This window comes from Castor canadensis, chromosome 11 (genome assembly GCF_047511655.1).
Source record: "Castor canadensis chromosome 11, mCasCan1.hap1v2, whole genome shotgun sequence".
Lineage (NCBI taxonomy): Eukaryota > Metazoa > Chordata > Mammalia > Rodentia > Castoridae > Castor > Castor canadensis.
In genome coordinates this window covers 20,715,595-20,732,956 of record NC_133396.1, presented here as the reverse complement: position 1 = coordinate 20,732,956, position 17,362 = coordinate 20,715,595, and the positions used below count along the sequence as shown (strand labels likewise).

Here is a 17,362-nt window from a genome sequence, read left to right as displayed (position 1 = left end):
ACAAATAAAGCTCAAAATTATGTTGAATGGAAGAACCCAGATTCCCACCCAAAAAAACGTATACCATGATACAAAATCCTAAAAATGCAAATAAATTTATAGTCATAGAAAACATCAGTGGTTGTCTGGGTTGGGGTGGGGTAGATTATGGGATTGGGACTGGGAGATGGATTACACATGGACACAAGGAGACATGGTTGATGAATATGTTCCTTGGTTGTGCTGATAGTTTCATAGATGTGTATAAAATATCTCCATAAACCAGTGTCATCAAATTGTGCATTTTAAATAGTGTGATTTATTGGTTGTCAATTATGCATCAAAACTGTAATACTGAAAAGTTAGGTAAAAAATGTAGGTCAGACATGAGGGAGAACTTTCTGACAATGAGGGCTATTAGGTTAAAAATGTGATACATAGAAAGAAGTCTTATAAATGACTTAAAGTTGATCAGTTTTCTTTTGTAACCCATTGGAATGCACTATTTAATAAATTATAGCTATTGTTCTAGAAGTGTACATGAATATATAGCAATAGAGAAGAACTTTTAAAACAGTACTCAAGGTCTGGTGAAATAGCTCAAGTGGTAAGAGCACCTGCCTAGCCAGAGTGAGACCCTGAGTTCAAACCCCTGTACCTCCAGGAAAGCAAAACAAAACAAAACCCACCACCACCAAAAAACAGTACTCAAAATAAAAAACAGTAAACATTGAGAAATATGATATAAAAAATGATATATTCAGCTAGGGGGTGCTGTGGCTGACACTTATAATCCTAAGCTACTGAGGAAGCAGAGATCAAGAGGACTTGAGGTTTGAGGCCAGCCCAGGTACAAAGTTCACTAGACCCCATCTCAACCTATAAAAACTCGGTTTGGTGGCATTCATCTATTCCCAGCTACATGGGAAGTATAAATGGAAGGATCAGGGTCCAGGCCAGCCTGGACATAACCGCCAGACCCTATTTGAAAAATAGCAAAAAGGGCTGGGCATGGCTCATTGGTAGAGTGTTTGCAAGGTCCCAAGTTCAGACTCTAGTAACACACACACACACACACACACACACACACACACACACACACACACACAAGCATAGAGTTAACAAAGTAATCACACTCATGGGAGATGCTGTCAGTTGTAGATAGCAGCAAACCTTTACAGAAAATCATAGGGAAATTTGTAACCTAGTATAACTGGAAATGCAGAGTTGAGACAAGTTTCTGATGATGGTGAGATCAGTGACTCATGGGTGTCCTCAAGGACCCAGGATCTTTTTTCTGTTCTCTGCCATAATAAGTATGGCACACATGCCAAAGTTCCCTTCAGGGTTGTTACATGGCTGTTGGTAGCAGTTAAGGTCATATGTTTTCTTGGCCACATTTAGGTGAAGCTATGGAATGTAAGAGCAGCCTGGGTAGAATTCCCCGCCTTGGGTCTGATGGAGACAGTGCAGATCATGTTCTCACCCCTTGACCTGCTCTGTGGCATGCTTTGTTCTGATGAGAGGAATGAGCAGGAGTCCCTAAAGCTGGGGGTGGAAAGGAGGCCTGAGCAGAACTAGCTTGTGGCAGGCGTCTAACTGACTAGGGAAACGTGTGCAGGATTTTATGTTCAACATCTAAAATGTAACTGAATAGTTTAAGGAGTTTCTCAGGAACACTAGAGTTTTTCTATCAGAGTAAATAACAGGTGGTCAGAATAGAAGAACCAGGGACCTGTTTTATTAACTTCAATCTATATTCTTAACAGAGACTCTGGGGAGGTTGCAGCTCTCAGAGGGTAAGTCCAGCCTTAAGGCTTCCTTTTGTTTGGTTTAATCCAACTCTATCTTCTGGCCACTCAGTCACCCATGTGATGGATTTTTCTCCTATGATTCAGATCCCGGAAATTTAACATTCTGGGCACAAACACAAAAGTGATGAACATGGAAGAGTCTAACAACGGCAGCCTCTCTGCAGAATTCAAGCACTTGGTAGGTGGAAGGAGTGCTGAGGGACTCCCTTAAACAAAAGGCATCTGGCAGAGGAAGGGTCTGGATAGCCTCAGTGACAAATGGCTTTTTCTTTTCTTACAGACCCTCAGGGAGCAAAGATGTGGGAATGGAGGCCGTGCCAATTGTGATGTAAGTTTTGTTGGGGATGAAGCCAACTGGGAGGGTTTTCTTTGGGGGAGTAGGAAGAGAAAGAGAGAGAGAGAGAGAGAGAGAGAGAGAGAGAGAGAGAGAGAGAGAGAGAGAAAACCTGTTATTTCAGCTGTCGTCATTCAGAAGTCACCCTGGACCAGTGTGACATGTTCAGAAGTCATATAAGCTTTGAGCACTTCCCTGAGAGTCTGAGACTTAGCTCCTCACTCAGGAGAAGTGGAAAGTCCCCTGCTGAGTTATCTTCCACGCCCATTTGGTGGAAAAGCAGCTTTCCACCTTGCCTGGGGTTTCCAAAGTCCCCGTCTGCCTTCTGCCAGCTGGCTCCACTTTTAGAGACCTGTGTTTTCTGACTGAGAGAGGATAGGGAATGTGAACATATTAAACAAGTCTAAGTTAAACTTAAAAAAAAAAAAAGTGATGGGTGTGGTAATTTCAGCTACTCAGGAGGTAGAGATCAGGAGGATTGAGGTTTGAGGCCAGTCTGCAAAATGTTAGAGACTCCATCTCAATTAGCAAGCTGAATGTGGTGGTGTGTACCTGTCATCCATGCTACTTGAGAGGCAAAGGTAGAGGTTCATAATGGAGGCCCAGGCAAAAATAAAAGACTCTCTACAAAAAATAACTAAAGCAAAAAAGGGCTGGGGGAGTGGCTCAAGCAGTAGACTATCTGCCAGCAAGGGTGAGCCCTGAATTCAAACCTCAAGTACTATATCCACACCCCCCCTACCCACCCAAGAAAAAGAAAAGATAATCCCAGCACTCAGGAGGGTGACAAAGGAGGATCAAGAGTTTGGGGCCAACCTGGGCTACATAGCAAAACACTCTCAAAAAACAAAACAAACCAACAAACAAAACCCAAAAATTCCCACCTTGTTCTTTATCCCTTTATTTTTTGTCTACCATAATTCAGATTATTGGCTTCTTAGTATCTATAATAAACTTTTTTTGAAAAAATAGGTGCATGTGACCAAAAACTAGTTTTCAATTATTTCTTAAAATTGTGACACCCTGTTCTTTTTCTCATATTTGTCTCCTGAGCCATTCTTACTCTTTTCAAAAATACTCTTTTTAAAAAAAGTTGAATTTATAATAGTTGACAGTAAAGAGTGAGGTGCTCTATATTCTATGAAATGATATGGGAATATGTATGTGGCATATTTAAATAAAAAAAGTGAGATGTAAAATAATTTGATTAGTACATTAGTGCATTTGTTTAAAATAGGCTACCCTGTTTTTATGTGTATTCATCTATGTGTTAAAAAATTCTGAGCTGAGTGTGGTGGCTCACACCCTATAATCCCAGCCACATGGTAAGCAGAGGTTGGAGGGTCATGGCTTGAGGCTGACCCAGGGCAAAAACATGAGACTGTACCTGAAATATAAACTAAAACAAGGAGGTTAAGGGTGTGTCTTAAATGGTAGAGCATCTGCCTAGCAAGCACAAGACAGACTCTGGAGGAATAAGCTACTGTTAATATTTGAGGCTAATCTTTATCATCTCTATAACATTTGTTTTTAACCTGAATGTATTTTATGATCAGAAAAAATGAGTATTTTAAAAATGAATAGAGGGGTGCAAGGCGTAGTTCAGTGGTAGAATACTTGCTTAGTAGCATGGGCAAGGCCCTGCGTTGTGTTGTTTTGTTTGGTTTCTTTGGTGGAACTGGGGTTTGAACTTAGGGTTTGCAGGCACTCTACCACTTGAGCCACACCTCCAATCCAAGTCCCTGGGTTTGATCCCAGCATTGCAAAGAAAAGAAAAAAGAGGGGGGCAGGGTTTGGGGCTGGCGACATGGCTCAGTGGTTGAGTATGTACTTAGTGTGTATGAGGCCCTGGGTTTCATCCCCAGCACCAAAACAACTGGAATTCCATTTCTGAGAAGTCATTGGTAACTCTTGTTCAAAATAAGGTTGCTGTGCTTGGCAGCACACATACTAAAATTGGAACGATACAGAGAAGATTAGCATGGCCTCTGTGCAAGGATGACACGCAAATTCATGAAGCGTTCCATATTTTTGAAAACAAAAAAAACAATAAGGTTGCTGTGCTGCTGGTGGGGGTAAAAATTGTCACAGTCACTTTGGAAAAACAATTTGGCATTATAAAAATGAACATACCCTATAAACCAGTAATGCCATTCCTGAGATTTAGCAATAAAAAAATCTTTGCATAGGTGTACCAGAAGACATGTGCACAAAGTCACAGCAGCCTGAGTATAAGCTCTAGATACGAACCAAACACTAGTAGAGAGATATTGTGATATAATTATACAATGGAAAACTATACAACTTTGAAAAGGAAAAAATTACAGATGAATACAACCATGGAGATGCATTTCACATTGAGTGAAAAAGTGAGTCACAAAGGAATACAGAATAAGATTGTGTTTAAAGTTCACAAGCCTTCCAAGCAGTGGTGGGACTGGGGGGTGTAACTCAACAGAGTGTGTGCTTAGCTTGCATGAGGTCCTAAGTTTGATCCCCAACAGACAGAAAGAAAGAGTTGGAGGAAGGGAGAGAGGGAAAGGGGGAGGGGGGAGAGAGAGAGAGAAAAAAAAAGAAGAAGAAGAAAAGGGAAGGAAGGGAGAAGAAAAAGAAGAAAAGAAACGCCAAACAAATGAGCTGGATGAGGTGTATTCTATTCACAGATGTTCATTGTTTTGCTATTCTTTGTGCCTTACATGTTTTTATAAATAACCTCTTGTGTCTATGTAATAAAAATCAAGTAAAAGTTCGGGTTGAGCCAGGTGCCAGTGGCTCACACCTGTAATCCTTGCTACTTGGGAGGCTGCGATCAGGAGGATCACGGTTCAAGGCCAACTCAGGCAAATAGTTCATGAGTCCCCATCTCCAGAATAACCAGAGCAAAATGGGCTGGAGGCATGGCTCAAGGGGTATAGTGCCTGCTTTGTAAGCACAAAGCCTTGAGTTCAAACCCAGTTCCACCAAGTAAAATGGGTTGAGGATCATGGTATCTGAGGGTCTTCATGTTAAAGAGAGCATGTGCTGTTAGTTGTATCCCTGACCATTTGTCTGTGGCCACCTGGTGGTTTACCCTTCTTAATGTGGTAAGACTGTGGCTGTGAGACCTGTGTGCTGTCTTCTCTGAGGAAGTGCCCTCCCCGATTGTAGGCCTCCCTGATTGTGACCGAGGAGCTGCACCTGATCACCTTCGAGACAGAGGTGTACCACCAAGGCCTCAAGATTGACCTAGAGGTGAGTTCTGAAGGAGAACCAGATTGGCCCTGTGAGCAGGGCTGACTCCAGATAAAATTGCACAGTGAAATTTTTACTAGAGAAGGTGTGATGATGACTATTTGCTGGGTACTATGGTTTTTTTATTTTTTTATTTTTAGGCAGTGTTGGGGTTTGAACTTGGGGCTTCACACTTGCTAGACTCTATCACTTGAGCCACACCTCAGCCCTATTGTGTTTATTTCTGAAAACTTGTTATCCAGTCTGAGAAAGTCTGCCTTGAATGCTTGAAAGATGCATGCACACTTAGTTTTCAGTAACCTTGATATGAAAATCTGTCTTTAGAAGTTGATTAGGGCCAACTTTACAATGCTGGGACAAATGAATCCCAGTGGCCTCTATTCTCAATATGTACAGAAAGCGATGGCATTTACACTCTCTTTTCCCAGCCTTTTTGACCTTTAAGATAGACCTGGAAAAGCAGGTCCTTACCTTGGATTTCTGAGACCGCTCTATCATGGGAAGGTGTGGATACTTCCATTTTTGGACAGTGCATTCAAGGTCTTATGAATGCTGAGTCAGAAGACCATGAGTCAAGCTTTGAGCCCGTCAGATTTTACAAGTGGTTGTGTTCAGACAGCAGCCCAAGTCCCCAGCCCCCTTCTCATCATTCTTTCCCTCTGGGCATTGAGCTGACTCAGTGGCACTCCTGCCTAGAGTTGGCAGCTGGCATGGTAATGGCATGTCCTTTTTCTACTCCAAGCCCTGAGAGGTGCAAGTAAAGAGACTTTGAGGGCTCTGAGAGCCTGCTGCCTCTCTAACTCATCCCCCACCTTCTCCGCAGACCCACTCCTTGCCAGTTGTGGTGATCTCCAACATCTGTCAGATGCCAAATGCTTGGGCATCCATCCTGTGGTATAACATGCTGACCAACAACCCCAAGGTTAGTGCTCATCCCCTGGGCAACTTCGCGCTGTCGTCGGGACCCCTCATTTAAATGAGCTAACGCGTCTTTTCAATAGAACGTGAATTTCTTCACCAAGCCCCCAATTGGAACCTGGGATCAAGTGGCTGAAGTGCTGAGCTGGCAATTCTCTTCTACCACAAAGCGAGGCCTGAGCATCGAGCAGTTGACCACACTGGCGGAGAAACTCTTAGGTCGGCATTTTACTGCTTCTTCCCTCTGCCCTTCGCAGGCAAGGAATCTGGCCTGTGGGGCTGCTCATCCAGTATCTTCCTGGAGCAAGGCACCTTACCGGCCCCAGGTCAGGGCTTTAGGGTGGAGGGGTAGTCTGCATCCTTGTGATCATTTTTATGAGGTAGGAAGCACGTTTCTTTCCTTGTCGCTGTCTAACCTTAGAAGATATTTTAAGTGTCTGTTGGAAAGTGGAGTTAAAGATTTGACATTTCCTGCCCATTTCTTCAATAAATCATAAGCTAGCCAGGCGAGCACTGGTGGTTCATGCTTCTAATCCTAGCTACTCAGGAGGCAGAGATCAGGAGTGTCAAGGCTCAAAGCCAGCCCAGGCAAATAGTTCATGAGACCCTATCTCAAAAAAAAAACCCTTACAAAAAAGGGCTGGTGGAGTGGCTCGAGGTGTAGGCCCTGAGGTCGGACCCCAGTACTGCAAAACAAATAAAACCATAGGCTAGTTTTTTGCTTTTTGAGGTTTTTTTGTTTTCTTTTTGGCAGTGTTGGGGATCAAACCCAGGGCCTTGTACATGTTAGGCAAGCACTCTACCACTGAGCTTCATTGCCCATTTTTTTCTTGAGTCAGGCTTGGTATGTGTCCCAGGATGGTTTTAACTTACGATCCTCCTGTCTTGTCTCCCAAATACAAAGACTATAAAGCATGCACCACCAGGCTTGCTTAAGTAGAAATTTTTTGTTTGTGTGGTACTGGGATTTGAACTCAGGGCCTACACCTTAAGTCACTCCACCAGCCCTTTTTTGTGTTGTGTATTTTCAAGATAGGGTCTCACAAACTATTTGCCTGGGCTGAATTCAAACTACAATCCTCCTGAGAAGCTAGGATTATAGGCATGGGCTACTGATGCCTGACTTAAGTAGAAATTTTAAGTAAAGAAAATTTAAGTAGGTATTTTTTGTGCTACATGAACTAAAAATAGCTATCCTGTGCTGCCACCAAATACAACCTTTAACTCCAGTTGTCAGCTCATTAGTGTATGCTGCTGGTCCCCAGACCACCACACAGACTAGGTAGCACAGGGGGGCTTAGTATATCTTCCTCCACCTCTGCTAGACTAAACAACAACTGTAGGTGTATGTCAAACGATGGCCCTGGGTATGTATGTGCTTGTGTGTGTGTGCGCACATGTACACACGCACGCACACGCACGCACACACACACGCACACACGCACACACACACCAATGGCAACCTTCAAATATGTGAAAACTAATGGTCCATGGCTGATGTGGGACAAATGCATGGGCATTCTGGGAAAGAAAACGAAGCTGAAAGTTTTATACTTTGTTCTTTATTTTTCCCTTCAGGACCTGGTGTGAACTACTCAGGGTGTCAGATCACATGGGCTAAGTTTTGCAAAGTGAGTGATCTTGTTGAGACCTATGGTCACCTCTGGGAGTGGGAATGGGAGTGCTCATCTGCAAGGTGGTTATGGAGAACGTGAGGCCTAAAAGCCTTGAACCCTTCATCCAGGAGCCAGTGGGACCTTTGTGAGGTCAGACAGGCTTGAAGTTGTTGGCAGGCAATCGTGCCCCAAGAAGGAAACGGCTAGGATGGTGGTGGACTTGGCTTCCTCATTATTCTCTTCTCCAGGAAAACATGGCTGGCAAGGGCTTTTCCTTCTGGGTCTGGCTGGACAATATCATCGACCTTGTGAAAAAGTATATCCTGGCCCTTTGGAACGAAGGGTAGGTTGAAAGTCTGCTGTCTTGCAGAAAGTGGGCACGTGTCACCAAGCCACCTGCTTTCTCAGCAAGCCAGTGACTTATGATTGAAACTGTGTTGGCCCTCTTTGCCTCCAGTTACATAATGGGCTTCATCAGCAAGGAGAGGGAGCGGGCCATCCTGAGCACCAAGCCCCCAGGCACCTTCCTGCTGAGATTCAGTGAAAGCAGCAAGGAAGGAGGAGTCACCTTCACTTGGGTGGAGAAGGACATCAGTGGTAAGACCACCCCTGCTTGCCCCACCTTGTGGTGGTTGCTGTTGTAGCCTCCTGGCTGCTGTTAGTTTAAGCACCTACTGCCCCCTAGAGGTCAGAAATGGCCTCAGACGCCCTTGCCTCCCACAGACTTGTAAACAGTTGGGTGATTTCTAAATTCTTTGTTCTGAAGAAGTGGTTTGCCAGTTTGTTTTGCTTGTTCCAGTGGCCATTTGTCTAGACACTTGAATTTAAATTTTATTCTTCATCCCCTTTCTTACCTACCCTGTTATCATATCCCATGCACAGCAGCGTATGAGCCAGCTGGATAGCTTCTTCAAAAGCCAGCCTGAACATTTCCACAGTGTCACGCCTGGACAGTAAGGGTTTCAGGAGGTGGGAAGATAAGTCAGGCAGTTTTTTCTGAGATTACCTGGCCCTAGGTTCCATTTTTTTTTTTCTTCCTGCATCCTCTGACAGGCAAGACCCAGATCCAGTCGGTGGAGCCATATACAAAGCAACAGCTGAACAACATGTCCTTTGCTGAAATCATCATGGGCTATAAGATCATGGATGCTACCAACATCCTCGTGTCTCCATTGGTCTATCTTTACCCTGACATTCCTAAGGAGGAGGCATTTGGAAAGTACTGTCGACCCGAGAGCCAGGAGCATCCTGAAGCTGACCCAGGTAGTTGTTGATTTTCCACGTTTCTACCACTTAATTCTTGGGAAAAGTTGGAAACTGCAGGATCCTTATAATATAGACAGGGAAATGGCTTAATAACTTGGGGGATCTTTATTCCTTATGGGTGTATTTGGGGGTGACTAATAGGATTCATGAGAAAGGTGGACTCAAATTCATCAATCCCTGCCCCACAGAGAGTGCAAAAGTCTAAAGGGAGAAATGGTAACACCACACTCACACACACACACACACACACACACACACACACACACACACATATACAATACACACACGCACACATACACATACACACATACACGATACACACACGTGCACACACACATACACATGCACACATACACATACACAACACACACACAAACATACACACACACACACACACACACATATACAATACACACACGCACACATACACATACACACATACACAACACACACACGTGCACACACACATACACATGCACACATACACATACACATGCACACATACACATACACAATACACACACAAACATATACACACACACACGCACACACATATACAATACACACACACGCACACATACACATACACACATACACAACACACACACGTGCACACACACATACACATGCACACATACACATACACATGCACACATACACATACACAATACACACACAAACATATACACACACACACGCACACACACATATACAATACACACACGCACACATACACATACACACATACACAACACACACACGTGCACACACACATACACATGCACACATACACATACACAACACACACACACACATATACACACACACGCACACACACATAGACAAATATATACACACAGGTGCAACATGCTTAGAACACTGAGAACAATTCCCTGTATGTCTTGGTAGTAGACACTGGAAGGTTTGAGATTCAGACTCAAGCGCAGCGCTCTTCTTCCCCATCACTAACCCTGTGAGCAGCATCATTGGGCTAAAGAAAGGCTTTCTGGAGGAGATGGTTGTTAGTAGTATTGGAGCAGTGGGGAGTGTTGAGACGGGGCGGGGGGGCGCAGCAAGAGCACATATGTTTGTATGAGTTAAATATAAATTATTTTACATTAAACCTGTAATTTCACTGGGCACTGATGGCTTGGGCCTATAATCCTGAAATCAGTAGGATCCAGGATCAAGGCCAGCTCAGGTTTGTGAGAACCCCCCATCTCTAAAATACAACCAGAGAAAAATGGACTGACTGGAGGTGTGGCTCCTGCTTTGCAAGAGTGAAGCCCTGAGTTCAAATCCCACTCCCACCAAAAAAAAAGCATCTGTAATCTCTGGGACTGTCCCCAGCATGGAGGATGCAGAGACCTTTGTTCCCATTCACCACTTGCAGCTTTGACTCTCTGGTCTCTGTTCCTATCCTGATCAGGAGTCTCTGATTTGCCCATCTTTGTTTTTAACTTTTTCTTTTCTTTTCTTTTTTGCTGTACTGGGGTTTGATCTCAAGGTCTCATGCTTGCTAGGCAGGTGCTCTACCACTTGAGTCACTCCGCCAGCCCTATTTAACTTTTCTTAATCATAGAGTCAGCAGTGGACTCTTTAAAGTGATCCTTTGGTATTGGCTGCCTTGCCTCGGTTGCTTTTTTTTTGTGGTCCTGGAGTTTGAACTCAGGGTCTATACCTTGAGATAGGGTCTCTCTAACTATTTGTCCTGGCTGACTTCAAACCTCGATCCTCCGTATCTGCCTTCTGAGTAGCTAGGATTATAGGCATGAGCTATCGGTGCCCAGCTGCCTATAAACAATGACACCAGCTTCCCTCCCACTCTACATAGGAATTCCCTCCTTGTAGTTTCTCAGGATGGGGAAGGCTTGGAGAAGGAATTCTGAGCTGACTGACACTGACTTTCTTTTTCTTTTTGTTCTGCTGTTGAGTCCTGTTCACACAGTGGAGGAGTTTAGCTCTCACTTCCTATCTGCTGCTTATCTCTCTTTCCACCTTGTGCTTCAGTTGGGAGATGTGTTTATCAGCCCCTCTCACACTACTCTTTGTTCCTCCTGCATAGGACGTTGAGGTCCAAGTGCCGGGCCTTTCTCACCGATTTTGCTTTCAAGACCTAGGCTCCCAATCTGAGGCTGCATCCTCTATCTCTAGCTCTCCCGCGGGCTGGGAAGAGCTCCTTTCCTGTCGGGAAGCACTCCTCATGGGCAAGATGCCAATTGAGAAAAGAAGTGTCTACCTGAGTGACTTACCTGGTTCTCTTGGAGAGGTGGAGAGGCAAGCATGGGAGGCGGTATGAGGGTTCAAATGGGACTCTTCAGGGAGGTGAGCCTGTGACTGTTTCTTCTCTGTTCCGTAAGAGTATTACGGCATGAAAGATAGAGCCTCTTCCCAGGAACCTTTCCTCCTTACTTCTCCATCAGAATCCCACACAGTCTTTTTGTGGGCTGATGGGGAGGTCGAGGGATTGTGAGCCTCTTACAAATTAGATAAAGTACATTCACAACCTTGTACAGAGCCACGCATGAACTGACTGTTTCTTCTCTGTTCAGTTTTAGTTATTCTCAGCTTCCACATTTCTGTTTCAGGCCAAAGCTGTTTTTTCTCAGCTATATAGAGAATTAAATCATTCTCTGCTAGGGTGTTAGTTTCTCTCAGATCTGAGCCAAAAGAGTTGAACTTATGCTGGTGGAGTGACTCAAGTGGTAGAGCACCTGCCTAGCAAGTGTGAGGCCATGGGTTTAAACCCTAGTACCACCACCACCAAAAAAAAAAAAATGTTAAATTTATAAGACACTAGAACCCTGCCTCAAGTAGTTCCTTTGGGTTCTGTACTGAGTTAATTTGTTTTTTGGACAAAAATAAAGTTGGATGGCTGACTTCAGCTGCTTTTCGATGCCTCCTCTCAGACTGTCATTATACAACTTGGCCCCTCATTTTTTCTGCGTCTCATCCTTACATCTGTGCTTCTCTTGGCCCACCCACCGTCCCTACCCCTCCTTTGTGGTTTGTTCAGCTGAATTCTGAGGGTTTCATGTCAGTGCCCTCAAGGCTCCATGACTTATTGGTTTAACCATTAATTAATTCTGATCTTCACATTTCTAACTTACACAAACTTATTATGAGTGACATTATGGACTACCAGCACCTCCTTCTTCCTTCTCCCTCTTTTTTACCAAGGATAGATGGCCTTGCCCCATGTCTCTCAGTTATTGGGGACGTTCATGGGCATGGGTATACTGTCTTCTAGTTGGGTTGGTTGTCCTGCACAACAAAGACATCTTTAAAGTTACCAATGCCCTTATCTAAAAATGTGATAGAGGCAGATTAGTGCTGGTGGGAATAGAAGTGGCTTTGGAGCCTCTAGCATTAGTCAACTACATGTCCTCTTAAAGCTGTGGTCCTGTTGGTATCTGGTGGTCACCCGTGGCATAGCTCCATCCCCATAAGCACAGAAGTTATCTGAGAGCTATGAGAATAGAATCCTCAGACCACATGGAGGTGCTTTAACATTTACATCAACTAGGGAAAGAATAAACATGAGAGGCTGGTGTTAGTCTGGGCTCAGATGGGGCAGGGTATGCTGCAGAGTCTCCACAGCTCAGGAAAGCTTTGTGGACAAAACTGAACTTCAAACTGCATGTGCCTTGGTTGTCAAATAGTACGTGAGGGAGGGCAACCTCGAGGGGCAGATGGAGGTCTCCAAGCAATGTCTATGTAAGGATGGAGTGAGTTTCAGGTCCGCCCTGGTGAGGTGGATGGAGTCCTCCTGCCCTGTGATCACAGGGTGTCACGATCAGTAAGCCCAAGTTTTCCTCTTTCCCAGGTGCTGCCCCATACCTAAAGACCAAGTTCATCTGTGTGACACCGTAAGTGGCTGCCCTTCCCTGTTTTACATTCATTTCTAATGTCCTCAGTTATCCTTTCCCCAGGAGTAGGGAGGACACCGGGTGAGAGTTACCCTGTGAAGGGTTGGAAGCTCCTGGGTTGTCTTTAGTGCTCAGAGTGACCTTGTGTGTTTAAAAAGCTTGAGTTTTTATTTTTCTGTTGGAGACCAGAGTTTGATGGCTTGTGTGTGTGTGTTTTGTTCTTTTTTTTTTTCCTCCATTGTATCTTGTCAACCCGGCCCTTTCCCCTCCTGCGGCTCCCCATTTCCTACAGAACGACCTGCAGCAATACCATTGACCTGCCGATGTCCCCCCGCACTTTAGATTCATTGATGCAGTTTGGAAATAATGGTGAAGGTGCTGAGCCCTCAGCAGGAGGGCAGTTTGGTGAGTATTTGGTGCTCAGACTTTGTCCCTAGGAGGGAAGTCAGTTCCCTTTTGTGTGATGCTCAGGTGTGCAGAGCCAGAGCTGGTCACCTGCGTTGGTAGGAGATGCTAGAGCTGTACACTCCAGTAGAAACAAACACACGGCTATGTGTAAGTGGACGTTTTCCAGTAGCCACATTAAAAACAGTAAGAAAACACAGGTGAAGTTAATTCTTTAACTCAATAAATCCAACATGCTGTCATTTCAGCATGTAAGGAAAAAGTAATGAGCTATTTTCCTTTTTTTTTTTTTCATGTTAAATATTTGAATTATGTGTTTAGTGCACACTTTGATTTGGTCTAGTCTCATTTCAGGCACTCAGTAGCTATGTGTAACTAAGGCTGCCATGTCACACAGGGTAGCCTTAGACCTTGAAACATGGCGAACTGGGGATGAGTTAAGGCAGGGAGGTATTGAGCCCTTCCAGAGGGCAAGGCCTAGTAGGGAGGGGAGAAGGTCTGGTTTTTCTCACATTGCGTTGGCCTGAAGGGTTAGGAGATGGGCCAGCAATGGTGAGCTCTGTCCCCTGATCAGGTAGGGGCTGTGCCCTGCCAGCTGCAGGGTCAGGTGGCTGAACTAGCATTCTCTGTCCCTGCAGAGTCGCTCACCTTTGACATGGAGTTGACCTCGGAGTGCTCTACCTCCCCCATGTGAGGAGCTGAGAACGGAAGCTGCAGAGATGTGACTGAGGCACCTACCCATGTTCTGCCGCCCTTTAAGCAGCCAAACCCCAGATCATCTGAAACTCCTAACTTTGTAGTTCCAGATTTTTTTTTTTTTAATCTCCTACTTCTGCTATCTTTGAGCAATCTGGGCACTTTTTAAAATTGAGAACTGAGTGAATGTGGGTGACGTGTTTTCATGCAAAGAAGAAAGTGGGGGATGTGGAAGGGGGAGGCCAGAGGGAGGAAAAGGAAGTGTCTTGCATTCTTTTGTTCCCCTGCCCTCCTTTCTCAGCAGCTTATTGTTGTTTGTTGTTAGACAAGTGCCTCCTGGTGCCAGCGGCATCCTTCTGCCCATTTCTGCAAGCTAATGACCCAGGCTGCCTGAAGCTATGGATTCCTGACACTGCACTTTTAAACCTTGCTAATGTCCAAAATAGAAGATAGGACTATCTAAGCCCCTCAGTTTCTTTTTAAATTAAATACTGATAATAATTAAAGGGCAGAACACACTGTAACAGCATAGACTTTCTGTATTTAAGAAAACTCAGTAACAGCCTCCTTGGTGCTTTAAGCATTCAGCTATCTTCAGGCTGATAATTTATATAAACCTTGGAATGGGCTTCACATCAAACCCTTAAAAGGCATCTGAAGCTGTGGCTTGGCCTTCAGTTTTGAACTAGGAAGGTTTAAGGCAAAATGAAACATCCCAGACTCTTTTTTTATAAACAGTTTTATTTGCTCTGGAATTTTTTGTCCTGCTGGAGGGTCAGGCTGGGCAGAGGGTGCTAAAGACCTCTGCTCCCTTTCTCCCAGGACTCTTGCCCCTGTTTCAGAGCCAGCTTGTTTCTGCAGGTGCCTCTCAGGCCTAGGATTGTTCTGGCTTCCTTTCCCATCTCACCCTGCTTGTGGTCTGTCTCTTTCATTTGTCTAAAGGTCCCCTATTCTGGTTGCTTTAGAAATCCTGGTCTCAGGACATGTGAAGAGGAGAAAGTAACAGGTTGAACATGACTCAGACTGTGGAGCCCCAGCAAAGTGTCTAGTTGAGCTCAGGGAATATAGTTCTTATCCCAGGTTCTTGGTGACTTCCAGAGGCACCTGTAACCCTTCTTCACTTGTTAATACCAGGCAAAGGCTGACTGATAACGCCAGGTCTACCCCTATGTGAGGGGTGTGCCCCCAGCTTCCCCTGAGGCTAGTGCCTGTCTGCTCCCCAGAGTATGGGTCTCTGGTGAGGCAAAAAAACCCAAAAAACCCTGGAGGGCCCACACCTGCTGTGGCCTTCATGTCATCCTGCTGCCTCAGTCAGTCAGCTTGCCTCAGCAGTACATTTGGAACACTTGGCAGAGGCAGGTGAGCCTCCTCTGACCCAGAGGCATGGTTGGATTTGGTGACTCAAAACCACCTGACCTCAGTTGATTAACGTGTCTGTGGAATTCTGTTTGACCCAAATTAGCTAGAGTTTGACTAAAGGGGAGTGAGGACCTTCAATCTGAGATAAACAGGGCTTGCCTTGGCCACCACTGTCCTCCTGCCACAAGACAGTTATTTAGAGTATGGAACTCTCCCTTCCCCAGCAACGCTCTTTAGTATACAATAAGCTGAACTCATAAACTGAAAGAATATTTAGAAAGCTGAGACTTGGGCTTACCATTGGGTTTAAACTCTAGGTAACCCAGAGCAGGGGCTTGGGCTTCTCTGGAGCAAGAACTGTAAAATTCATGACTTTAGGTAGCATGCGTAGCTGGGTTTAACTGATTGTATCGAAAGTTCTGAGAGGAGAGAAACTTGTTCTGGCCTCTCCCTTAAAGAAGAGAGTCCTCAGGACCTGCCTGCTCTCTCTCCACTGCCTCCTGTCTGTCCCCAGCCCAGCCCAGCCCAAGGACTCCTGCGGATCGCTTTGCCTCCCTATACAGTGGTTTGTAAACTGCTGTCCTGGCCACTGCACTCAAATTCCAATGTATACTTCCTAGTGTAAAAATTTATATTATTGTGGGTTTGTGTTTTTTTTTATTGTATATTGCTGTATCTACTTTAACTTCTAGAAATAAAAGTTATACAGGAACTGATAGTGTAGCAGCTCTGTCTGCTGGCAGAGGCTCTCTTTGCCCTGCTTACATTCTGAGGGGGTCTTCCACACAGGCCAGCTGGGATAGGAGGTGGTTGCTCAGCCCTGTCACTGAGTTCCCTTTGCCTCATTCCTGAGGTGATGCAGGTCCCCATCTTTTGTCTGCCACCAGCCTCCAGATAAGGGGACTGAGGAACAAGTGGTCATAGTCTAGTGGCAGAAAGGTGTCAGAGTGGCCTACTTTCTTCTCCCTCTTCCCGCCTCCCTCCAGAGCTGCTGTATCCTGTCTGGGGTCAGATAAGCTACCTAAAGGGGGGTTGGGGTGTAGACCCCCTCCCCAGGCCTCCCATTCTACAGTTGGCCCATTATCACTTTCTTTTCAGTTCACTAAGTGGGGACAACTTGCAGACACTTCACTGGCTGGTTGTCGTGGGGGCCCCTGGGCAACCAGTGGTGATATATCAGGGAAAGGCTGCCCTCTCACATCTCCCCGCCCCCTCCACTCACAGGGCTCAGTGCCATGGAGACCAAGCCGGTGAGAGAGAGATACCGGCACTTCCCCTGCAGAGATGGAAGCAGAGATTAGTGCTGGGGCCCGGGCCACAGCAGCAGGCGCCTGCTTTCCCTCCCGCCACCCCCGCAGCTCATTCTGCTCACTCTGGGCCCCTGAGCCTCCCTGGGGCAGACTGTAAGCCCCGGCCCCCCTCCCCACACACACATTGCTTTGCATTAAAGAAACCTGCCAGCCTGCCCGCAGTTCCTTGCTCCTCAACCCCCCCACCCAAGGGAGTATATGTCCCTGAGCACAAGGCCCCAACCCCAGGCCCTGGACAAGCAGCTGGGCACCTTGGGTCCATTTGAGGAAAGCTGGTCCTCTCTGCCCTGGCCAACCTTTCTCACAGTCTAGGCCACCACTGCAGTTGGATGGTGCCACCTGCTGGTCTCTGGGAAGAGGCCCGGGGAAAATGGGCTGTTCTCTCCACTCTCCACTGCACTGGGCCCCAGGAACGTTGACTTTCACTTTGGCATTGGCCCTCAGCTGCCAGCTTCCAGACTGATGAGAGGCCTGGACCACAGCTCTGCCCACTGTTGGGCCCATCCCCCAGTCATTTCTGCCCCATCTTTCCCCAAGAACTGGATCCCCTGATCCCCTGCTTTCA

General features: G+C 45.7%; 1 protein-coding gene and 1 non-coding gene across 5 annotated transcripts in view; both read left to right on the top strand.

Annotated features, from left to right (window-relative positions):
- Positions 1 to 16,203, top strand: part of Stat3 (signal transducer and activator of transcription 3) — a 54,953-nt gene extending 38,750 nt beyond the window's left edge. The window contains exons 12-24 of one of the 4 annotated variants that reach the window (XM_020165156.2): positions 1,749 to 1,778; positions 1,878 to 1,971; positions 2,074 to 2,121; positions 5,275 to 5,358; positions 6,182 to 6,280; positions 6,360 to 6,495; positions 7,855 to 7,907; positions 8,141 to 8,235; positions 8,350 to 8,489; positions 8,946 to 9,155; positions 12,985 to 13,027; positions 13,370 to 13,432; positions 14,071 to 16,203. In XM_020165156.2, the coding sequence (XP_020020745.1) occupies positions 1,749 to 1,778; positions 1,878 to 1,971; positions 2,074 to 2,121; positions 5,275 to 5,358; positions 6,182 to 6,280; positions 6,360 to 6,495; positions 7,855 to 7,907; positions 8,141 to 8,235; positions 8,350 to 8,489; positions 8,946 to 9,155; positions 12,985 to 13,027; positions 13,370 to 13,394 (1,057 nt within the window). In that variant the 3' untranslated portion in view covers positions 13,395 to 13,432; positions 14,071 to 16,203. Of the gene's footprint in view, positions 1 to 1,748; positions 1,779 to 1,877; positions 1,972 to 2,073; positions 2,122 to 5,274; positions 5,359 to 6,181; positions 6,281 to 6,359; positions 6,496 to 7,854; positions 7,908 to 8,140; positions 8,236 to 8,349; positions 8,490 to 8,945; positions 9,159 to 12,984; positions 13,028 to 13,319; positions 13,433 to 14,070 lie in introns of all 4 variants that reach the window. The other 3 variants (XM_020165154.2, XM_020165155.2, XM_020165153.2) reach the window with 3 other exon arrangements.
- LOC141414255 (U6 spliceosomal RNA) lies at positions 4,059 to 4,160 on the top strand. The gene has a single exon (XR_012439317.1). It is a non-coding gene; the product is annotated as a U6 spliceosomal RNA (small nuclear RNA).
- Positions 16,204 to 17,362: the final 1,159 nt, after the last annotated feature.